Source organism: Equus caballus, chromosome 12, assembly GCF_041296265.1.
Source record: "Equus caballus isolate H_3958 breed thoroughbred chromosome 12, TB-T2T, whole genome shotgun sequence".
NCBI classification, from domain to species: domain Eukaryota; kingdom Metazoa; phylum Chordata; class Mammalia; order Perissodactyla; family Equidae; genus Equus; species Equus caballus.
This window is the reverse complement of record NC_091695.1, coordinates 30,476,059-30,501,312: the sequence shown is the minus strand read 5'-3', so window position 1 is coordinate 30,501,312 and position 25,254 is coordinate 30,476,059. Positions and strand designations below refer to the sequence as shown.

Genomic DNA, 25,254 nt, shown 5'->3' with positions numbered 1-25,254 from the left:
AAAAAGTGGTCCAATCTCAGACAACGCAAGACTAAGAACCAATCTGAGCTCTTTCGTGGGCGGAGGTGCACCGACATAAGAACAAAAGGTAAACAAGGCACACAGGGAAATCATCTCAAGATCAAAATCCCGACATTGGCCCCAGAAGGGAACCCAAGGCGGCACCTTGGAGAGCGCGGCCACCCTCTGGGCCAGCTCCGCTTCCACCTCGGGGAGCGTCTCCGCTTTCCGCAAGGTCTGCTGCAGCTTCTGCTCCGCCAACTCCAGGCGCTCTTGTAACCGGCGGTTCTTATCCTCAGTCTACGAAACGAGAGCAGAGCATCAAAATGGACCAAATCTTCTGGCCCTCTCCATATTGACAAACTGAGGAAAACTCTAAACGCAGACATCTCCTAAACCAGCTCTGACAGAAGCAGCACTGTGCTGGCAGGCACTTCAGAGTGAACCTCGTCTTCCACTGTTTGGGCTTGATTTCAATGTGCAAAGCGCCTCTGCCAAAGTAGTTACTTTACCTAAATATCTTTGAAGAAGTCTTTTTTCTTAAAAAAAAACAAAACAAAAAACAAAGTTCCTATACATGAAAGAAAACGCATTTTCTGTGGAAGCTTGCTCATTCTTATTGACAAGTTAAGGAAGAAGAGTCATCATTAACCCTTTTTAAAAAATAACCAGACCCATGATTTGAAGGTAACACTACTTCCAGCCAACTGCCAGGGGCAGGTAAGCCAAAAGATGGCCTTCTCCTTTGAAACAGAGACCTTCGAAGAGTCGGCCTAAGGAAAAGCTAGTCAAGCTATTTTTGTAAATGTATCATTGTTCTTTTAAAAAGTCCTCCTACTCTAAAAAAAAACTTCAATGTGGGAAATTTAGACAAGAACTTCTTAAAAAAAGAAAATTTTAAAAATCATCTGTAAGTTCAGGTTCCTGAGAGGCGGACATTTGCTCCTAAGCAGCTTTCTCCTCTTCCTGTGTGCACGTATCTCCGTAGACATACAGACAATATATTACGCTTGAAAACCTTTGGAAAACGCGTCACACTGTCCACAGTATTTTGTGGTCTGCCCTTTAAAGTCATCCCTGTGAACAACTCCCAAGCTCTCAAACAGTATTCCACAATAAAATTGTTAATGGCTTCCTAGTATTTTATGTTTTATTTTTATTTTGGGTTTAATGATATACTTTATGATATACCAGATGAACTCACTTTATTTTCAAGAAGCTGGATTGGGGTTTTCTGGTTAACTCGATTCTCTGGGGCTACAGAGAAACAGGAGCAAGCGTGCCTCAGCAAACCGCAGGAGGGGCAGACTCTCCCTGCTGGCTGCATTTCTAAACGCGCCATGTATTACACTGACCCAGCTGTTAACAAGCAGCCACTGCCTTGCAGCTCTCTGCCACTCTGCTCCTTTGGTAAAAACGCTAACAAGCAACAGATTAACATTCACTTAAAACAAAACAAAACAGGAGAAAGAAGCAAGGAGTGCAGTTCCATAAAATGGTTAAATCAAATCCTAAGTAATTAAAACTGGCCAGTTGAAGTCATTCACCCTTTTGAACACAGTAGTCTAAGATTACAAAAACTTTACATTGGGCCTTGGTTTCCAACATGGAAGTCACAGGAAAAAGGCCTTTAACTGCCTTAGTAATTATTCAGCGAAAGCCAGACAGACCTCTGTAAGATCCCCTACCTGGCGATGCACGGAGTCTTTGTGCGCGATTTCGTTTTCGAGTTTGTCGTTGAGGTCGTGCACAGAGGTGGCCTCCCGCTGCGCCACGAGGTAGCGCTTCTCCAGAGCAGTGATTCTCTCTTCCATGTCTTCCTTTTGGGCCATGGCCTACATTAGGTGTTTCAGACGGAAAAAAGGTGAATGCTAAAGAGAGAAAAAACTGGACTAAACTCTAATTTTGAAATCAAATATAAAATTAGTGTCCTCAGAATTCAGTTGATAGAGATGCCAGTTTCCTTCAAGGTGAATGGCAATGTACCTATCTCAAATATCATAAATATTCATAAATATTCACCTACTATGTTTGGCCACTCAGTTTACGAAGCTTATCCTTTTCTACATAAGATTACCCAGAAAAATGGATAATAAAATAGCCCAATCTTGCAAGAATCCCAGGAGGTGAAGGTCTTGACAATGAAGACACGACCTCTGTGTGCCTCACGATGCAAGTGCGCTCCTGCAGGACGGGGCGAAGCCCCTCAAGGACACGATGCTGAGACACTAGGCTCATTTTCTTGGCTAGAAGTTGGATGAAATCTCATGCAATTACCACAAAATTAAAGCAATAACATTAACAAATGGGAACAGAAGTCAAAGTTCAATTTAATTGGATGCAACCTTCTGATGCCTCATTCAGCAGCAAAATTCTATTACACAGTATCGAACACTGAAACCAGGACCAGAACTTTCTGATAGCGCCATTCCTGTCCCCCAACCTAAAAGTCCATTTCAGGTCCCTCTTTGTTTACTAAGGAACTCACGTTAGCCACGTCTTAATATTCAAAGTGACGGGTCTTAAAGAAGTTCGAAATCCTCTGCATATTAAACTCCGCCACATAAATAATCTCCTCCTGCTGCCAAAGAACAATATAACTAAACAAGTTCTGTAATAAATGTAGTCTTTTTCTTTGTTTTAAATTCCTACAGAAAACTGCTCACACCGAGTTGCTGAAGGGGCAGTGCGGCTGCTCCGCACCCACGTGAAAAGGTCTGAAGGGTCTTCCCGACAGGCTCTCTGAGATGGTCTCGCAGGGGTGCGCGTGCGTGTTTTCTGTTTGTTTACAAAGGACGGGCTGCAGTGACAGGAGGAAGCACCAGAGAAAGTATCCAGCCCTCATTTGCTCTTATAATGATGGTTAGACAGATTCTCGTAAATAATTCTACGTGCAGAAACATGTGCCGGAAACGAGTCTATTTCTGCATATTGTTCCAGCACGCTCCTCACGGCACAGTGTGAGCCAATTCCACTCTCGCTGTGGTCCGACCTCTGACATTCAATACCGTCACCCATCCCTTCGCAGAGCAGAAGGTCAGAGCGCCGGAAGACTGCCAGGAACGCGCCCTTAACGCTCAGCAGATCACGCTCACATCACTTTCAGGGAACAAGCAGACAACCGAAACCAACATTCCCCTTAAGCAAGAAGGAAACCTGAGCATAACGAAGAATAAATTCAGACAGCCTGGAAGCCGTGGACGTGAGGGACCCACAGACCAGGGCACTACAGCCACACTGCAGCACGGCGGGGAGCCGCGGCCACCAGGCTAACAGACCAGCTGGACCGGGGGTCCTCCAGCTCCGAAGACCTCAGGGAAAGGAGGCCTCACCACAGAGATGGGGAGGCGCCTACCACAGCCTCACAGTGCTGTTCTGTTTGGCCGTCACTTATACAGTAACCCAAAGGCTGGAGGGAGCTGGGAGCGTGAGGGACAAGATGAGCGAGGATCAAACCCAAACCGCCCAGCCCTGGGACTCCAGGGCAGCGCCGTCTCCACCACCACTCACTTCGCGGACGTCCCGCTGCAACTTGGTGTTCATTTCCTCAGATTTGATGAGAGCTTTCCTAGCGGTGTCCAGGTCTTCCTCCAGCTCCGTGACGTGACTGGAAAGGGCGGCCAGACGCTCCTTCATCTGCCTCTGCTCTCTCGACTGCTTATCTATGACTTCCTGGAGCTCGATGACTTTAGCAAGGTCCTCCTCGTGGCTTAAGGAACCATTGGAAGATCGCTGCTGGGGGAAAAAAATCCTTAAATAGGCTTGTTTGGTGAGCTAGGAAGTAAAGGACTTCCAGGAGGAAGGTAAAACCAAAGCTGATTTACGAGACCTGCTGGATGGCACAGCGCTCACGACACTCAAGCTCGAAGCGGGGCTCGACAACAGTTGTGAAACAGTGCTGCACGCACACTGCGGGCAGATGGAACTAGGAGACGACAAAGAGAAAGCCCACGGACTTGCCTTTCCATTAGTGCTCCGTGTATTTTCTTGTTTGCGGTTTACGTCAAGCACCCCATCTTTGAGTGTTTTTTTCTGATTATTCTGTTCCTTAAGAATCATTAGCTAAAACCAAAAAAAATTGGATAAGAGCAAAGAAATAAGGAAAGATAGCAAACTTCTTTTGGAAAAACATAACTATAAACTGTAACCATAACACAAAAAGAAAACACATGGTGGTGTCACCCACCCTGAGGGGAACCAGGTTATCAAAACAGAGTTTATTATCTCCCGGCCAACCGGGTACTTAAGAGACTTTTGCAACTTGGAAATAAAAGTCTAGTTTACGAGTCATTCACATGACCCAGATTCAGAAAGATAAAGAACATCCGATATCCACCACTAAGGCATCATACTTTTTTCAAAATTAAGAAGTAAAAATTAACAGCCCTCAATTCCAAGCACACAATGATTTAGCAAGCTTACCTCCTCGTGTGTGGCTCCTAATTCTTCTTCCAACAAACTACATCTTTCAAGTGCTACTCGTAACCGCTCTCTCACCTGAAAACAGCAGGGGTGGAGTGTGTGGGTGCACACTTCTCCAAGCCTTCGCGGACAGTGACCCTATCACTAGCAGAATATAACACAGAACACCTGGAACGTCTCTCATTGATGTTACCGTCATGGAAACTTGCTTTTAACAGCTTTAAATTTTAAGTTTGAGAAAAATCTTCTCCCTAAATAAATTACATTACCCACTTCTTAACAGCAAATCTATAAACAGGATATAATAAATTTTAAAACATTTATGTCAGGGGCTGGCCCCGTGGCCGAGTGGTTAAGTTCGCGCGCTCCGCTGCAGGCGGCCCAGTGTTTCGTCGGTTCGAATCCTGGGCACGGACATGGCACTGCTCATCAGACCACGCTGAGGCAGCGTCCCACATGCCACAACTAGAAGGACCCACAACGAAGAATACACAACTGTGTACCGGGGGCTTTGGGGAGAAAAAGGAAAAAACAACAAACAAAAATCTAAAACATTTCTGCCAACTAATACTTTTTAACCATATAGAACTGTCTTCTTATAGAAGAACTTTGTTGAGAAGAATTCCAGAAGGTACTAAGAGTAAACTGAAGCTGCACACGCACAACGCCCGCCGGGCGCACAGCGCGCAGCCCAAGGCTGGCCCCGGGGCCGCCGGTACCTTCTCATCCAGAGCTTTGTGGTGCTGGAACAAAAATTTCAGCGCCTTCAGCACTTCCACCTCACTGGACACGCCGGCGGGGGACTGCGCCTGCCTCTTCACCACCGTCATCCTCAGGGACGGCTCGTGCCTGGAGACGAGGTACTCTAAGTGCTCCAACAGCAGCTGGGAGAAAAGGCCAACACAGACGCAAGTTTAAACAACACCTTCAATTGCACATTGGGATTCGGGGCAAATCAATCCTTTCCATCTCATGCTGAACCAGTGTGAATGCCTTCAATCCAGTAGAAAGTTAGAGAAATTCCTCCTCAAATGGATCAAAATACTAATTCTTAACTATGAATTTCAAGAAAAGTATGAGAACGCTGAACTGATCGATCACAGTTAAGTCGTGGGAAAATGTCGAAAATGTGTTTGAAACCAGGTAGAGTGGACGTCTTTCGAGTTTAAAGCCAGCCAGAGTGACTGATAGTGGCCCAGAGGCTCAAGTTCCGGCACCTACTGACCCTGGTGTTGTTTCTTTCGGCCTTCATTTCGGCAATTTCTTCCTCCCTCTCAAGGAGCTGTTCCCTGCACGCACTGAGGTCTTTAATGAGTGCTGCATACTCCTAGAAAATAAGGGGGGAAAGAGATCTTTTAAGGACAGACTCCCAGCAAGCCACCCCAGTCCTCACACAGGCAACCCCAGCCGGAGGCTCTAAGGGACCTCCGTGGGGGGTCGAGCCACCAGCCCAAGACCGCGCAGACTCCGTAACTCAGACGCCACCCTCCCTCCACCCCTGCACCTGGGCACACGCACAGCGGAGGAAGAAGGGACTCCAAGCCCACCTCCTCAGACCCAGAGAAGCCCTCGACACGTTCCTGAGCAGGAATCCTGACACCAAGTGGACACAGACATCTTTAAACGACTCGCACCCCGGTGACCTGGAGCCACCGGAGAGTAAAGAGGCCCCGAAGGCCGCCGCCCTGTGCCCAGCCTCCTGCTCTACGCGGATTCTCCCCTGGGGAAGAGCATCCCCAGGAAAAGGCTGATGGCACTCCAACGCTAACGGATTGGCCAAGTAATTACTCAAAGCCAACTCCCTAATGTGGACTTTTCACAAATGCCGGTAAGCCTTTGGTAGGAAGGGGAAGTTTAAGAAGACTTATTTCTGGGGCCGGCCCCGTGGCCAAGCGGTTAAGTTCGCGCACTCCGCTGTGGCGGCCCAGGGTTTCACTGGTTCGGATCCTGGGCGCGGACATGGTACCGCTCATCAGGCCACGCTGAGGCGGCGGCCCACGTGCCACCACTAGAAGGACCTGCAACTAAGACATACAACTATGTACGGGGTCGGGGGGGATTTGGGGAGATAAAGCAGAAAGAAAAAAAAAAAAGAAGACATTTCGTTAGCTAAGGGGAAAAAGTTCCTTGACGACATCACTGAGAGGAGAGGTGCCAGGCGCTCCCCTTGTCAACCGTGGGTCACTTCTAACTGCAACACTGAGCACCCTCACACAAACACGATGTCATTAAGCTGGGGAGAAAGGAAAGGACTCACATTCTCCTGTCAGTTTTTCAATGGAGCAAAACTCCTCTGAAATAATTAAAATTATCTGCCAACTGCCAACGTTTCTCAACATTTTAAGAGTTTTCTCTTTACTGGACAAAGGAACGGATAAAGGTTCACCTAACAAATAATCCAGCTGCCAGTCAAAATACGAAAAGAGGCTGATTGAGGTAATTCTAGAAAATCAATTGACAAACAGGTGGCGTAAAGCTCATTCCTAAATTAATCATTTGCAACTCAAAGTCAGCATTACCATCTGTGGTCAATTAGAATTTGACTTTATAAGGCTAGCCCACAAAAGCCTATTTGAGCCATGATGCAGAACTGAAATACTTACCCCTGGGGGATGAAAGGAAGCAAGCCATATTGTTACATTCCACAATGGAAAAGAGTAAAGTGAAAACATTTATTTTTTTCTCGAATGCTGTTATCTCAAGGGTAACAAATAGAAGGGGATGGGGATGGAGACAGTTTACAGAGATCTTGAAGGACACGTGAACATTTTTGTGGATATAGTCAGCTAACGCCCATTTTATCTAATTTCTTCTTCAAGAGTCTATGACTGTGGGTGATCAACTTCCAGCCTGACAGCATGAGGAGCTCTGCTGACCTGCTCCCCAGTGAAACTCGTGAGATTAATAGATCAAAACAACTATTCGTGGGGCCGGCCCGGTGGCACAGCAGTTAAGTTCACACGTTCCGCTTCAGCAGCCCGGGGTTCGCCGGTTCAGATCCCGGGTGCGGCCATGGCACCGCCTGGCATGCCATGCTGTGGTAGGTGTCCCACATATAAAGCAGAGGAAGATGGGCATGGATGTTAGCTCAGGGCCAGGCTTCCTCAGCGAAAAAGAGGAGGACTGGCAGTAGTTAGCCTAGGGCTAATCTTCCCCCAAAACCAAAAAAACAACTATTCAAAGCCTCTGACCTGGTCCTAAGGGCAAATAACAAATGAAGAAACAACTATTCAAGAAAATCTATGAAGATTCCGTGGAAAGGGAGGAGTCTGCGGCTTCTGCACCAAGACTGCTCCCTCCCCCACCCCAGCTCCAGGAGGTAGAGACTCCAATCTAGAGGCTGCAGCCAAGAACACAGGCTTCCCGTCCCCTCGCCCCCATCAGAAGGACTTCTTCCTGGGAGGGGCAGGACAGCAGCATTTCCCACCTGGGCCCCCAGCTACCTGGCGCAGAGGGAAGCATGGTGGAGATGTGCGGGCTCCCAGGTTCTGCCCAACTTCCACTCAAGGAATAGAGGCTCACGCCACACCTTGGGTGGCGCGTGCTGAGAATCCTGGCCCTGATCATCCCCGCCCTCGCTCTCTGAGGCAGTGGTTCCAAGGCTGCAGAGACCCCAGGCTGCTGCCCACCCCTGCCAGTGCTCAGCTCCTAGAGCACAGGTGTCACTCAGAGGAGCCTGCCATTGTCCGCACCAGGCTCCAGAGCCCTAGTTCAGAGATTTTCCGGTGGGGGGGCGGGGGGAGGCAGTAAGAGAGCTCCTAATCTCGTCCAAAAGGAGCTGACTCCACGGGTGAAGTTTAAGCCTAAGGGCGCTCTCAAGAACAGTGGGGGTCAGGTGACAGGCAGCTGGGCAGCTGGGAGGAGATGACCGGCTTTCCCAAGACACAGCCCAGACGGTACCCCGCTGGTGTGCAGGAGGGAACTGGAGCTTCGGGGAGCTGGGAGGAACCCTCCTGGGGTCAGGGCAAATACCAAACTCTGACCTGGAGACAACTCCTAGAAAGGAGGCAGGATTTGACTGGGTTCGTGTGTAGGGGAATTTATGCCCCAGGGCACTGCTGGAACTAGAGCAATTGGCTGGCAATTAGTGGAGTTAACAGCTGGGTGGGTCAGTCAGGGACAGAGGGGAAGAGGGCCCCTACCACTGCCACTACCGCCCAGGGCGACTGGGGGCCTGTCCAGAGCCGCACCTCCCCGCCCCCCCCAGGAGCACAGCCGGGGGCCACAGACACAGGCTTCACTGAAATCATCCAGCTACTCAATAAACTGGTTAAAATGGTAGGTATATACGTTTTCATTGTACAAAATTAAGGTTTAACTTTATTTTAGTTCAAATGGATAGACAACAGTTTCAACACCAATAGTTACTCAAGTCATCCTTTCCCCTGCTGAAACGAATCGCTTTACTCCATATGGTCTGTATATTTTATCACAATTTACACACACACGGTGCCCTTGGAGAAAAGGCTGCTCCTGAGAGCACAAGACTGGCTAAAGAACACGGACGACTCTGTACTTCAGTATTCCACCGCAGGCCTGCAAACAGAAAGAAACTCCGGGAACACTAAAAGAAGTCATTCAATGTGCCTTGAAGCCTGACACACACTCCCTCAAGGGAGATGCTGTGTTCAGAAGAGCTGGTAAGAGGGTGAGGCCAGAAGTGGAGGGACCAGGCAGGTATTGCAATGACGCAGGCAAGACCAGGTGAGCGAGCGCACTGTAAGAGAAGTCGGAGGGCTCCGAAGATGCCCTGGAGGAGAGCCAACAGGATGTGTTGACAGACCCAACAGATCTGAGAGGAAGAAAGGCCCAAGAGCATGCCAAGGATTCCGGCAGGAGCAAGGGAGGGACGGAGTCACTACGTTCCGAGAAGGGAACGAGCATGGGAAGAGCACGTTCTGAAGAGAGGGGCGGAAGTCCAGTGTGGACTGCTCCATTTGAGATAGCATCAGACACTCACGCGGAGTGAGATACCCAGTGCAGAGCTGCAATTCCCTGTCTGGAGTTCTCGGGAACGTTGGCCAAGACGGGATAGCAATTGCATTCCACGCAAATGGACAAGGCACTGAGCGCAGACAAGAAGAGATGAGGTTCCAGCCCTGTGACAACCTAACATTGGACGGCTGGGAGATGAGGGGCATCAACAAAGCAGACTGGGAGCGGGCAGTGGGCAGGAGGACATGCCGGAATCCAGCGCTCCCAGCAGGAATCAGCCCTATCTCTGATGCTGGCTGACCGATCACTGATAGGTGGATCTGCTGAAAGGCAGGTCAGCGGTGACCGTGAGAACAGCAGTTCTGGCGCAGCGGCAGGGCCGAAAGCCTGACTGGGCTGAGGTCACTAGAGAGCAGGAGGAGAAGCGAAAACTCCTTTGAGGAACTGGGCGGTAGAGGGGGAAGAGAAACAGGGCAGGGGCTGCAGCAGACATGGGTTTAGAAAGACCTTCTGGAGGACGAGACAGTGTGCGTGCTGACTGGCAGGAAGCCAGGGGAGCGGTGGGACTGACAGAGTAACTCCCCTGAGTAAGGCGAGCAGATCGGGCCAAGCGGCCAAGTGCAGAGGTGGCCTTTCCTGGGTGCACACAGTTCGCCCACAGTAAGAGGAAGGGCAGCCGAATACACGGGCACAGATCCAGGTAAATAGGTAGACATGTGGTGAGAGTTTACGCAAGACCTCTTCTGATTTCTTCCGATTTCACTGAGAAAACAGAGGACTTGGCATTAAGTTTAAGGGTGGGTGAGGAGCGCTGGGGAGGGGAAAGGGGAAGGAAGAAAACAGCCACCTAGAAGAGAAGAGTCGCTGTGACTGTGGCGGCATGCAGGTCCACTTCCAGTCACTGGTCACGACAGCGGACAGAGAACGCACTTACTGGGTGCAGGCTTCTGCCGGTGAGTACAGTGAAGTGAAAGAGGCGAGGGAGGGGCAGGGCGTGCAAGGCTGTGATGATAACGGACCATGGGATTTCAGGGGGGTGAGGAAGAAGGGAGAGGGGAGAAGGGCGAGGGACCATGACAAGTGGCAGGGGACCTGCAGTCCCAGGAGGGTTGAGTATCAGCGTTTTATTTTTAAGTCTTACTAGCTGTCATGGACAAATTTCGCCACCTTTAAATGAAACGCCTAGTCGAAGCACAACAAGGTGGACACTGGACGCTTCAGGGGGTGCGTCGAAGCTCCCCTGCGCACCGGGACGAGGAGCTGGCTCCTACACGGACTCACACCGCCTGGAAAGAGGGAGCTCCGCCCCGGAGCCCACTTGCGCTCCCATCGAGCCCCTATGCTGGATGCCTGTCACCTCGCTTTCCCGTGACCTCCTCCCGCCCCCCTCCCCGGGCAAGCCTCTGTCTCTTTCATGCAGTTCCCCTAAGTTCTTCCTAACAGCCCAGACTGTCTTCGTTCACCTGTAAAGAGAATATGCTTCATTCCTATCGCTGGGTTATATCTCAAAAGAAATCTGTGACACACTGCTTTGGCCATGGTAGAAAACACATTTACAGAACTTGACAATTATTTTTACTCCTTAAAGGAAAACCTTTTCCCTTGGCTCAAAAGAATTCGACAACTGAAAAAGCATCAAAGCAAATTTAAACTTAGGAGTTTAGATACACATTAGACAGGAAATTCCAAAGTTTAAGACTCCAGAAGCACGTTCATATGTGCACTGTGTATCATTATTGCAGAAAAAACTAGCACAGGCTGAACAAACCCCAAATATGTGCAGTAAATGATCTCCCCTATTACCATCACAGGAATCTAATTGTCAGCATCTACCTTTTTCCTCTTTAGAAAAAAAACGTTGCTCTAAAAAATACTGTAAGCCACATATACTACTAGTCTAAAGTGTCATTCTATTTACTATAATTAAAGTATCTCTGAAACTGAACAGATCCAATAATCACTGGGATACTTTCATTTAAAGTATAAGTCTGAGCAATACAGATTTGCATTTCCGTTTGACACTTTCTAGGATTGAGAACAGGGAAGGTAACAGCCATTAACACCAGCTCAAGAACTTGGTTTCACATAACGCTCAAAAATGCTGACATTTAGCATTTCTGGACAAAAGGTTCAGATCTGGATAACAGGTCCAGATTATGCAAACCAGACATTATTTATCAAAATCCGCCATGAGACCAATTTTAAGTTACGTCCTATGGATCAGATGCAACATTTAGCTCCGAAAGCAAAGAACATTCTTTCTTCCCAGTCATTCCAGTAGCTCCCAGCAACTGCAGGACTCTGGGCTGGAAGCAGCCGCCCTTCCCACTCCCCCAGCCCCACGTGAGTCCTGCCCCCCCCTCCCCCAAATTCTTCACTCGGCCATCCCACGCTGCGCTTCAGCATCTTTCACTCTCTAGCATCTCCATCAGTACTTTCGTTTTATGTTTTAGCTACTCTTCATTATTTTCGCTAACCTGCTGAAACAGGAGCGAAGCTTCAGTGGCGGCAAAAAGTACCCGTCCTCTTGGTGTGGGGACAGGGAGGGTAATAAACAAATAGAAACAGGGTCTAACTGTTAGCACACCAAACGAACCCCTGAAAAACTGACTTGCAGAACTGACAGATTATCTTGTGCCAGCAGAAGCTACCCGCTTCAGCCTTAGGTTTTAAAGCATGTCAAATTGTGAAATAAGGGAAATTGGAAGTTTATTTACGAGTCAGCAAATCATATGTTTCAAAACTCCAGCATCTTGATTAAAAGTGTGCTTAGAAAGGTTATTACAACTATCTATTCCTGTTAACAGACTATGTCTAACTGTCTGTTCATGTCGCATCTAACGACGGGAGAAGAGGCACAGTCAGAAGTCAGCAAACTTTACGCCCTTGGAAAAGCTGACCGTCAGCTCACTAGACTTGTGGAAAGCCACTTTTAAGGCAACAGCACGGGATTTTCAGTCACTGAATGTCATTTGCAAGCAACAGAGTAAAATGCATAAGCAGTTACAAAGTCCCAATACATCTAATTTCTTTTCTTGTCGGTTTCTCTTTAAGAAATGGATACTGACACAATTTATGCTGCTGCTCAGCATTTAGGGATTCATAGCAGAGACTGTATAATCCGAACCGAAAAAGACAGTACAGCACAGTATTTCAGCGTCATCTCAACTTGGTTCACAGCAAACACACACCATGCGTATTTTTTACGTCTTTAAGATAACACAGAGACGGACACCCAGCAAACAGCTAATGCAGGTTACCCACCGGGACTGGGAAAGGGGGCTGAAGCGAGACTTCGTTTTTAATTTATATTCCTTTTTAAATTTTTAACTATGTACTTGCCTTGTATTTAAAAACAAACAAAAAAAAGACCAATCCTCCCTTCTCTTTTTGTCTCCCAAAACCATGCTAGAGCACAGGACGCGACCAGAATATGGACTGTCCACGTGGACACAGAACTTGTTCAGAAACACCTGCCCCCTCAGCCACCACACCCCAATCCTGAATCCTGTTCTTGCTCTCTGCAACCTGGCCTCAGGCCCCGCTGCTGCCCTGAAAGCGCTCTGGCTCAGACACAGCAATCCCCTCGCCTGCGCTAACCCCAGGCAGGCTTCGTGCTCGCTGACCTCGCCAACCACCGTCAGGGAGCATGCGATCCCACCTTCCCCTTCTCTTCCCCTCGTCCTTTTCCCTGCTCATCTCGTAACTGCTGAACAAAAGGTTCCTGGGTGCCCTGTTCACTCTCCACAACTGTGTCCTGTGTCCAAGGCTTTAAGCCCCCACCCCGGCAACTGTCCAACTGCCCGTCAGACATCTCTACTTGGACGCTTAAACCACCTTCCCCAAACGGAGTTCATCACCCTCCTCCCTGACCCAGCCCCCAACTCCTCCCAGGCCCTCACTCAACTCAGCAGAGGACCCACCCAGGCAGTTGTCCAAGCCAGACTCCCGGACGTCACATCACCCACTTCCTCTCCCCCCACATTAACCAGCTGCTGGGTACTAATTCTGCCTCCTACCTGGATCTTCTGGAGGGTCCTCGCTGCCTCCTGCTCTGCCTAGGCCACCAGGTCTCCTTGGTCTGGAGGGGTGGTTCCAGAAGTCAGCTCCCGCAGCTCTGACCCTGCCTCTCTCTCTGCAGCCTCCTCCCTCATCACTCTGTGTCTCCTACTCGGCATGTCAGTCCCAACTCATCTACAGTTCCTAGAACACGTCTGTGCCTCGGCTGTGCCCTCTGCCTCAGGTCTGTGAATCGGCCGGTCTTCCCCTGGCCACCACTCGCCCTGCTCAGTTCACGGCCTAAGGGCCGTGTGCTGCAGAACAAAACACCCGTCCACCTCAGAGGTTTGCAGGCGGCACAGGGAACCGTGCTGTCCAGACCAGCTGCCTAAAAACCACCTGTGCAGCTGACGAAAATACAGACTCCTAGGCCTCAGCCTACTGAATCAACATTTCTGGGGTGGAACCTGGAATATGTATTTTTAAAGGCTTCCCAGGGGAATTCAGTAGCCATGCTGGGAAACAACTGACCTTTATGACCTTGGACTGGTCACTTAGTTCTCCATCTTGACCACTCATCTAAAAATACGGGGAGCAATATCTACGTTCTACCACGGCCACAAGTGTGACATCAAATGAGGACGCTGGAAATGAGCCACTCCGCTGAAAGGCCTCACTGTCAGCCCTCAAACACAGGCGACGGCCGCCACCTGGCCCCGCCGAGCTCCTTCCACAGCATCTCCGGGCGTTTCCACCAGGAGCAGGTGGCTAACAGGGTTCTGACGGGCTGATTTTTGCAATATTGCTAAAACGGATGTCACTTAAGTACCTTCAAACGTTAGCTCAGCTCTTAACAGAAGCATTCCCACCCATCATGGGGAAAACGATCACACGTACACTCACCTTCTTCCAACAGGGACCACTGGCTGGCTTTCCAGCCCGCCCTGTCACCTCCCATTACCGTCGCCACCACACTTCAGAGGCGGTCTGCACTCCGCCCCGCGTCCCCGTGCTCATGCCCGCCCAGGTTCTCGCTGTCCGCCCCCTCTCCCTGCCACTCACCGACCTACTGCTCTCCAAGATCAGCAAACCTGAGCGCCACCCAGCCCTCCGCTCTCCCTGCGCTGGACCCTTCGCCAGCTGTCGGCCCCGGGGTCTGCTCTCGTCTTCCAAAACTCGTCTCTGCTAAGTGCTGAGCAGCCACTGCTCCCAACAGCAGCTCAAACCTGTTCTGCCAAAAACCGAACGTGACTTCCATTTGGAGGAGAAAAAAACTACCTTAGTGTTTTTTTTTTTAATGTATGTATGGACCAGGTCAAAAATACACTGTGCCAGATGGTTACACATTTACCCATAATGGCCAAAACCTGGAAGCAACCAAGAAGTCCCTCAGTGGGTGAGTGGATGAACTATGGTCCACCCAGACAATGGAGTACTATTCAGCACTAATAAGAAGGAGCTATTAAGCCGTGAAAAGATACCGAGGAATCTTAAATGCACATTCCTTGATGAAAGAAGCTAATCTTGGTGAAAGAATCACATACTGTATGATTCCAACTATATGACATTCTGGAAAAGGGAAAACTATGGAGATGCTCGAAAGATCAGTGATGGCCAGGGCTGGGGGAAGGGAAGGATGCACAGGGGGAGCACGGGATTTCAGGGCAGTGAAACTACTCCGGATGACCTAAAATGGTGGACACAGGTCCTTACACACGTGTTCAGCCCACAGCAGGTCCAGCACCAAGAGCGAACCCTGACGTCAACCGTGGACTCTAGGTGGTGACGATGCATCAACGTAGGTTGAAGGACTGTAACCAATGTGCCACGCTGGTGGGGGGTGTGGACAGTAGGGGAGGCTGGGGGAGTGGGGGGCAGGAGGTATACGGGAAACCTCTGTATCTCCCCCTCAATTTTGCTGTAAGCCGAAAATGGCTCTAAAAAATAAAGTTTATGGAAAAAAACCATCCTGTGCCTCTTTCCTAACTGTTGGCTTGGCAACTAGGGAGGATGCATTGTGTGGGAGTCTAATTCCAAACGAGCATCCTTTAGAGCCAAACCTGAGCATCTCTGTAGGATGCGGTCTGTCCACCGGCTGCAGGGGCACTGCCAGGCGGCAATAACACAAACACAACTCACAACTTGGTCTGCCCACTCTGACATTTGATCATTTTTGACATCTTAACTTTTTTTACTCTTGAGAGAACTGCATTACCTCACAGTAATTGAAACACTGATGTGAATTTCTTTTCCCCCCAAGACTGGCACCTGAGCTAACAACTGCTGCCAATCTTCTTCTTCCCTTTTTTCTTTCTGCTTTTTCTCCCCAAATCCCCCCAGTACATAGTTGTATCTCCTAGTTGTGGGTCCTTCTAGTTGTGGCATGTGGGACACTGCCTCGGTGTGGCCTGACAAGTGGTGCCATGTCCATGCCCAGGATCCGAACCAGTGAAGCCCCGGGCCGCCGCAGCAGAACGCGGGAACTTAACCACTCGGCCGTGGGCCGGCCCCTGATGTGACTATTTTATAACACTATTTTCAATCCACATCACTCAAAGTCAGAAAAAATGGGACCACACTGCTTTTCTTTTCTTTTCTTTTTGAGATTTTTTACTACGACAAAAGTCACTAACATAAAATTCACCATCTTAACCATTTTCAAGAGTACAATTCAGTGATTTTCAGCATATTCACAATGTTGAGTTACCATCACCAGTAATTCCAGAACATTTTGGTCACGCCCCAAAAGCTGATCCATTAGCAGTCACTCCCCATTACCTCCCCCCCAGCCCCTGGCAGCCACAAATCCGCTGAGTCCACGGACTCGCCTGTTCTGGACGTTTCGTATAAATGAAATCACACAATATCTGTCCTTCCGTGTCTGGTGTCTTTCAGTCAGCATCACATATTTAAGGTTCATCCACATCGTAGCGTGTGTCAGGGCCTTGTTCACTTTTATGGCTGAATAACATTCGACCGCATGGATGGACCATGTTTTGTTTATCCCTTCATTCGCTGATGAACATGTGGGTTGCTTCCACTTCCTAGCGATCACGAATAATGCTGCTATGAACGTTCCTGCACAAGTTTTCATGTGGATTTATGCTATGTTTTCTCTCGGGTGTACACATGGGTAGACACATTTCTTTACAATGGCAATGAGTGAATTATTCCTTTTTTTTTTTTTTAAAGATTTTATTTTTTCCTTTTTCTCCCCAAAGCCCCCCAGTACATAGTTGTATATTCTTCGTTGTGGGTCCTTCTAGTTGTAGCACGTGGGACGCTGCCTCAGCGTGGTTTGATGAGCAGAGCTATGTCCGTGCCCAGGATTCGAACTGACGAAACACTGGGCCGCCTGCAGCAGAGCGCACAGACTTAACCACTCGGCCACGGGGCCAGCCCCGAATTGTTCCATTTTTGTTCCTCATTTCCAATTTAAATTTCTAGCTATGTTAGCCATCACTCCTTTCTTCTTTGGAAGGCATCTGCTTTTAAGCAAAAATGGGGATTTACTCATGGGCAGTGAGTATAAGATTTGCTTCACGTATTTTTACCTTTCTGCTAAATAGTAAACCAAAATGTTTTCGGTTGTTACAAGCATGTTGTATTTAAACACAAATAATGTCTCACAATTAGTCAAGACAATGTGAAATATGAATGCACACGTATATTTCAAAACAATCTGAAATATTAGTGTGAAAGTATATTTCAGAAGCATAACATTTCAGTGCATAATAACAGCGAAATACTCACAGGCAAAAACATTCTGATTAAATTTTTCAAACGGAGCCTGAGCGGCAGGGGAGAATCAAACCAATGAAATAAAAAATCAAGGGCAGAAATATTTATTCAAATAGGAATGAGTGCCTTCTGGAATCTTCTAGGTAGGTTTTTTTTTTAAACATTACTTTTTTACAAAAGACGACTACCTTAAAGAGTTTCAGATAAATTAACAACACTAGATAATAATAAAATGAAAACACAATATGAAGCATATTAATGTCCAGTTTATATTCACACCATGTTTCAAACTTTCCAGTAAAGCAAGTATGTGATTTTTGGCGCTGCTCGTGCTTACTGGAGTATAAAATAGTTTTCATTTTCGAATACTTCCTTTCATAGATCTATGCACGTGCCAAAAAACCACTGAATCATAAAGAAACTGTCTTTAAAGTATGAGACCAGAAACTGCCTGCCTGGCCTTGACAGCCTAAAGCCATCATTAGGAGCAGCGTAAAATCCACATTTCCACGGAGATGTTTTGGCCATCACAAACTTTTACAAAACAGGGATAGCAGCAGCAATGGAAGGATGCTCAGGACAGAGCTCTTTTTCACACCAACTTTTAAAACTTTGCTTTTTACAAATGGTAATAAAGGTATCCATGGAGGCCTCCCTTCCAGCCCTGGTGGCTCTTCAACTCGGCAGGCAGCTGAAGGCAGACGCTCCCCGTTTATCCCGAGGTTCGACGCGCGGAGAATCCAGTGAGACACGCATTCCCTCTAGTGCCTCTCCAGCAGGGACACGGCCTGAGGACGGCCGGCCGGCTCGCAGCGTCCTCCTCCTCTCACAGCCGCACTGACACAAAAGCCGTAACGTATTTATTCTTCTCCTACCGATGGACACTTAACGACTGTGCTTCCGATCTTTAGCTCTGACAAACAGCATGGCAACAAATAACCTTGTACATGTATCATTCTGCACGTGTGCCAAGTGCATCTGCAGGATAAAACCTTAGAACTTCTGAGTCAAAGGTCAGTTGCAATTTTAATAGCTACTGCTAAATTATTCCTCCTGGGCCAGCAGCTTATGAAACACCTGTTTCCTGTAGCTCTGCCACCCTGGTGTGTTATTAAACTTTAGGGCCCACTTTCTTTTTTGGATCCATCTTCCATTCCCTGTCGCCCATCAAATAGGGGGTCTCCAAAATCTTCTCATATGACAGGGACTGAACGCACGCCTGGGCATTTGGTGAGAGTTCCAGAGGCAATATGTTCTTCGTGACCCTCCGTCACTCCCCTGGCCCTCTCATGACCAAGGGAACTCTTCTGACATTTCACCTGCAAAGAAGGCTCAGCTCGTATGCGAGACTGTTGTACTTGCCCAGGTCTCTACTTGACAATCTGTGATACGAAAGGCACGTTGTCCTTATTTCAGTCACGGTTATTCATTTTTCTCGGATCAAATACAATTGAGATTGGTCTGTGTTTACTTATCCTAACACACTTTTATGGAGTGGCCACCTCTTCTTTCACATTTCTCTATTTTTCTATGGAATGGCTTCTGATCATCTTCTCTTAAACTCATTCATCAGCAGAAGGTACAAACATCTGACTTGCGTCTTCGGTGCAGTCGTGCCCAAACATTTACAGAATGAAATGTTTCACCGTAAACTAACTTTTTAAATTTACTTTATTTTATAATTAGGATATTGTACTGATTTTTTAAAATTATGTACAAAAAGGAGGTACTGGATTGCTCTGAGGGACAGACCCAGAAATGGACCTGCTGGCTCCAAGACCTATGGAATTTAATTCTCAACGTTTCTAATGTTATAAATTGCAGTGTACTAAATAAAGATTAGTTTTACTGTTTTTGTCATTTCCTCATACATTGATAATTTAAGAGAGTTTGCAATGCCTTGAAAAAAACGTAACAATCACAAACATAATCATCTCCATCAATGATTAATATTGCTTTGTAGCGGGCCAGCTGCATGGTCATTTTTATAGTCCCATGCAAAGTGAGGACTGTCTTACTACTTTTTAGAAGATAAAACATTATTTGCAAAAATAATGTTTTATTTCACTGCAATTTCTCTATGTAGAATCTTTGCCCTTTCTTTTTGGCCAGGAAGACTGCCCCCGAGCTAACATCTGTTGCCAATTTTCCTCTACTTGGCATGTGGGTTGCTGGCACAGCATGGCTGACGAGTGGAGTAGGTCTGTGCCCAGGAGCCAAACCCGAAACCCAGGCCACTGAAGTGCAGTGCACCGAACTTAACCACACCAGGGGGCTGGCCCCAAATCTTTGCCTTTTTTAACCTCCCATGGCAATAAAGGACAGATTAAAATATTACGCTATTACATAACAGTAGAAAGAATCACAAACCTGTGATTATTCAGCTTGACACCCCAGTTATGAAGCTTATGTAAACATCACATACATAGTCTGTGTGCCTAAACACAAGGCGACTTCAAGGGGCCAGCCCCCATTTCCCTACGAAGACGCTGCCCGAAAGCTTGGCCACGTTAACACACCCTTCCAGGAAAGTAGAGCACCAGCCGACTCTGACTCCGACTCAGCCCCACAAATTTATTACAATAAACAGGCAGACAAAAGTGTTCGTGCCAGCTGCACGCTAAGTTACCACATCGAACATGCTTACTCTGCACTTACATCACCAGGCTTTAAAACATCTCCGCGAGACCCTTAAACTATGTTTCCTAGTCTTCCTTGCTTGACAACAGCAGCTCATCTTTTAGTGAGCCCTTGGAGACTCATCTGACACCATCTACCACGAGGGAGTCCCTCCGTTAGGACGCTCCACCTGCGAGTCACTGCTCCGTCACTCACACTCCGCCACGTTCCAGAACCACTGGTGGTCCCGCCTTAGCATGTGGTGGTATCCCTCCCGGCAATGATGGCTCCACCAAAACACGGAGCCAATAAAGGCATGGAAGTGATGGAGGGTGCCAGTGTTCCAGGCATCCTGAACCTGAGAGGGGAGGACAGTAACCTGATTAACGCCCCCGCTCCTCTAGTAAAATGACGTCATACTGGTCTCCCCAGCCCCTCTCAGGAACAGCTTTAGAGTTTACAGGTTAGCAATTCTCCTGAAAAGTCCTAGGGTGTGAGCAAGGTTTCCCCGATTCAGTTACAATTTTAGCATTTTTCAGGCTTGTCAGTAGTTCACACTAGCACTTCAATTCTGCAAAGAAAGCCACAATCCACTCTTTTGCGTGTGATGAAGCACTCTGTGAAGTTATTTCATGACCTTTATTACATGAGGACGTCCGAGATGTGGAAGAGCGTTTGGACACCACCCCCTAGGCCTTCATAGGTACCACCGAGCACAACGGCACAGAAAGGGATCTAAGACAGGACCTGCTCTGTCACACTTTGAGACTCCACTACTGACGGGAACAGAAATGTCAAACAAGACCCCCGCGGGTACTATTCAACAGCCCCACTCTGACGGCAACTGGGTCTCCGCACACTGCACCTCACTGCCCTAGAGCCACCCGCAATTCCCAAGGCAGGCAGGAAACGAGCACGGAGAAGCTGGGCCAGCACTGCAACACATACGGGGAGACCACGCCTGGAAGCTCCAGCTGAGCGCACAGGACACCGAGGACAAGCGAGCAGCCTGCTCTCCTTTCCGTCTCTGACGAGCGTTTTGGACACATGGGACAGGAGGGCATCTCGGGCTGAGGCAGGGGTCTCGACATCAGCCGTGCCTGAAAGTGCTCCATGCGGGATTCCTCCCACGGCTCCATCACGCCGGGTCAGCAGAAACACAAGTTCAGAAGGAGCACCTACGGCTACCTGAGGCTACACTGACAGCAGCTCCTCCCCGCCTGCTAACAAGTCAAAGAAACACAGGAGCTGCGGCGTGCAAGGCCACGCAGCCTCGGCTGACAGTAGTGAGGACAGGTGAGCCCGAAGACGCTGTCGACCCCCTCTCCTGCAGTGTCCACAGCAGGAGTGACAACGGCCCCCGGAGCACACACAGCTGGCTGGCGGATCTCAGGTAAGGGTGCAGCGTCAACAAAGGCGGCCTCTCGGCACCTGCAGGGCCCCCATCACGCTGCCCCACCAGAGCGCTCTCGGAGAACTGACTCCAGCCCTCGGGGACCGCCCTGCCGTGAGCTCACACCCTCGGTGCCTTTCTGTTCCTCTGTCGACCCTTCTCCTCCCACCCGGCGTGCCTGGCACACCACACCCCTCCGCAGCCAACCACCCGACACGCAGCAGGCTCGCGCGCCCGTGGCAGCTCCTCCTTCCCAATGAAAAACTGGAGAAAAGATAAAAGGAATCACAGTAAAACCAGCCCCAAGCACCAAATCTGTCGTCTCCTAGAGATGGGAGCGACTGTGAATCCCAGTAGGAATCGGAGTTGGTCCGAGCAGACCTCACAGGGGTGACCTCGGCCTGGAGAGGCAGCTGGGGTCTGATGAAAGCGAGGAGAGGGAGAGGCAGTACCCGAGCAGGGAATCGCGCAGGACGAGGCGTCAGGGAAGGGGAGCAGAGTGAGCAGACTGGTTGGGCAGAGTGAAGGGGCATTTACAGAGGGAAAGATGTGGGAAAGGTGAATAAAGCCAGAACATGGAGCCATGAATGCCAAACTGCCAAACACCTGCTGCCATGGATAGGCCCTGCCAAAACCTTCTCATGCCAGAGGTCTGGGTTACCCTGGGAGCTAGGTGGCCTGGAAAGGAAGAAAGCACAAGCAAAGCCACCTCATGTAGACACCAAGGCCCCACGAACGGCCCAAGCTAGCGCACCAGAGCACAAAGGAAAACAGAAACGACGTGAGAGCAGAAAACACGGACAGAGCTGCGGACTGGCCCAGCAGGATGAGCGAGGAAGGGCAGAGGAGGCACGTGAAGTGGGGAGGGAGGCGGGGAGACTCGAGGCTGACCAAGGAGGAAGGCGGAGCAGGACCCTGGACTGAGACACAGCAGGACGTCTACGGGCCTTCTAAGGGATACGGCAAAACTCGGGGCTGGGCATGCAGGAGCATCCCAAATGTGGAGCTCCAGACAGAAACGTGGCGATCATCTTCAAAAAGGGGACGGGTGACCCCACAGAGACGAAGGAATCTCCAAGATGACGACTAGAGCAGAGGGAGCAGAGGGCTAGGATTTAACGTATTTCCTAGTCAGTGGCACAAAACTTTCGTTCAAATGAAAATAATTACCCAAGAATGTGTGGATAGCAAGTGCTTCCTTTCCCTCCGTCCTTCCCGCAGAGGTTTTCCAACTGGAATGAACCTAATGCCCGCCAGCGAGCGCAGCAAACAGAACCACGGAGACCCGAACACAGGCGGTTCAGGAGCTCCCTGGAAATTAAATTACTGGCAATGCTTAAAGTTACTGTAAATTAGCACTACGTGTGTCACTATCTCTTTACACGGCATTACTATAAAACTTCCCAGCAGAGGCTCTTCAGACGAATTTACAACTGAAGCAACACCAGCAGCGTTTCAAAGCACAGAGAAACCCGCATCCCGAGTCCCAGACACGGTGGGCAGCGACGCCCTGCCCTCCACCGCTCGTGGGTTTCCAGGCCAGGCGGGGGCACGGGCTCGCAGCCTGGAAGCCGCGGAAAGAGCGGCTACTGTATTAACGCTTCCAGGTCTGCTGGAAACGGCTCCCTTCCGCAGCGCCCAGCCCTTTGGACACAGTTGGGGAACATGAAGGGGAACGAACTGGACGTTAAGGGTTTGTACAAACTACGCAGAACCTATAATCAGGAATCTGCTTCCACACAATCTCTTAATTCATCGTCAAACTTCGTTAGGAACAACTATTTCTATGGTTTGCACAAGAAAACAACCTCAGAGTGCACATTCTCTCCAACTTAAACCCTTTATTCTAACCACCTACTACTTTTTCCTGCATGGGCCTTTCTCCCACTCTGGTGACTGTCAGGCACCCACCATACACACATCAAAAAGACACGCTGTCCAGTTTGTGAAACTTTCTCACAGAAATGGAGTCAAGATCATCAGGAAGGAGAATAAAAGTAACAAACGGGGGGGAGGGGCGGTATATAACTCCAAATCCCTAATCCCCAGGTTTACTTAACAAGTGTTCTCTTCCCTTCTCGGGGAAGTCAGGGCAGGGGAGGGGGAGGCGGCAGTTGGCCCTGATAATCCCAGCCAGGAGGAGCCTTCCAGCTGCCATGTAAGTAACACTAAACTGCCTTCTCCAGCTGCAGAGGCACAGCTGCAGTGATTTCAGGCACGCTGTCACAATTTGTCACCTGTTTTGGCTGCCTGGCCTCTGAGCCCCTCCCCAGGCCTGGGAACAGCACCGGGCCAGAGGAGCTGAGAGCCCCAGGCACTTACTCTCCCGGCCTCTCCTGCATTTGGGGCAGCGCACGATGGCCCCAGGCCTGCCAATCTCAGACTTGAGACAAGAAGCGAGCAGTGTGCAGAGGCATCCTTTAATCGCGGGCCCCGCCGGGCAAGGATGCGGCAGGGGGGCAGCACTGGACCGAGACACGCCTGGTGTGGATGCGGCAGGGGGGCAGCACTGGACCGAGGCACACCTGGTGAGGATGCGGCGGGGGGGCAGTACTGGACCGAGGCACGCCAGCTCAGGATGCGGCAGGGGGGGCAGCACTGGACCGAGGTACGCCAGCTCAGGATGCGGCAGGGGGGCAGCACTGGACCAAGGCATGCCTGGTGAGGATGCGGGAGGGGGGCAGCACTGGACCGCAACACACCCGGGGGGGCCTCCAGAGCTCTTCTCCCACCCTCCCATCGACGCGGGGAACCAAAGGCCTTAGAATAATTTATTTCTCTGCACGGATCACCAGGCAGCTTGTCGCTAAGCCCCCTGACTCAGCAAGTTTATTGTACTCATTACTTGTATTCTCACAATGTAGAACTTCACCCATCTTTCTCTACGAAAAGTATGAACGCACAGTAAAAACACCACCGCCTTTCAGATAAAATACCCCACACTGTGGACATACGGGGTGGAGAGAGAGACTGTCACTCCGTCCACCACACATTTGCATACCGTTTGCACTTTTTCTTCGTCATTCTCCTTTTTTCCCTATTGGTCACGGTTAACTGTGGGAGTCAGAGGGAAGCACTCTTCACCATAACCAATCTCCACACTCATTCGCTACCGGCCTCTGAAGGGGCTCCCAAACCTCTCCGTGCCTCAATTCCTTCACTGTCAGACGGGCTGCGGAACAGTCCCCTGCCTTCCAGCACTATTTATAGTAGAAAGAATGCTCTACAGTACTGTTATGAGACTCAGGGAGATAACTCACAGAAAGAGGCTTAGAAGCAATAAATGCTGGCTATTATCTCATTTAATCCCCCAAACATCTGTCTACCCAGCCCTTGGACAGACAGTGCCTAACACACGGCAGACAATCAATATTTGCTGAAGCAAAACCGACAGTTACCGTCCCTAACTGACGGATGAGAACTCCGAAGGCTCAGAGACGAGGTAACTGACGCAGGGAACTCGACGAGGATGGGGCACGAGTCCGCCGACTGCCCACCAGGCTGCTTCCTCCGAGCCTTGCCCACCGGGACCGAGGGAGACCGGGGGTCTACCTACAGAGACGGACGGCAGCACGGGAGACAGGGCGGCACACACCCACACACCTGCTGCCACTGTCCTCTGCAGTCAGTCTGTCCGCCGGAGGAGGGACAGGCACTCAGCACGTTGCATAAAGCGCCTTCAAACAGCACGAAGAAGGAGACGCCAGCTGGCTGACGGTCTCCCTTCCGTGTGTATCTCTGCGGGAGCTACAGGAGCTGAGCCACAAAACAGCCAAGTAAAATTCTATACAGGACTTCTTTAACTCTGTGCATCAACTGCATTTCACACTCAGTCAAAAATGAAGTCTTTCATATTTTCATTTGCATGAAAATAACACATCAGACTATCCTAGAATTCATACTCAAGACTCTTCAAAATACCCTTGCCCTGCCACAGCTGTTTCTATTGCAGGGCGCGCAGGCTATCGCGACCTCACCTGTCACTCACGTTCTCCCCATGAACTATTTTTAAGGCGGGAGCAAGAGTGTGTCCTAGCTTCTTAGCAGCACCCCGGGATTTCCAGAGATGTTAAGGGCTCAGCGACATTGATTAGTCTTCTTCAGCATGGCGCTACACGAAATCAATTTCCATATTACTACTGGCA

At 49.5% G+C, this 25,254-nt stretch overlaps 1 protein-coding gene across 1 annotated transcript in view; it reads right to left on the bottom strand.

Moving 5' to 3' along the window:
* The window catches only part of LOC111775940 (liprin-alpha-1-like), a 100,945-nt gene that overhangs the window by 55,322 nt on the left and 20,369 nt on the right, over positions 1-25,254 (bottom strand). The window contains exons 3-9 of the mRNA XM_070229133.1: positions 5,648-5,749; positions 5,142-5,306; positions 4,423-4,497; positions 3,961-4,062; positions 3,511-3,732; positions 1,689-1,835; positions 166-300 (exon numbers count right to left, since the gene is read on the bottom strand). Of these exons, the coding sequence (XP_070085234.1) occupies positions 166-300; positions 1,689-1,835; positions 3,511-3,732; positions 3,961-4,062; positions 4,423-4,497; positions 5,142-5,306; positions 5,648-5,749 (948 nt within the window). The remainder of the gene's footprint in view (positions 1-165; positions 301-1,688; positions 1,836-3,510; positions 3,733-3,960; positions 4,063-4,422; positions 4,498-5,141; positions 5,307-5,647; positions 5,750-25,254) is intronic.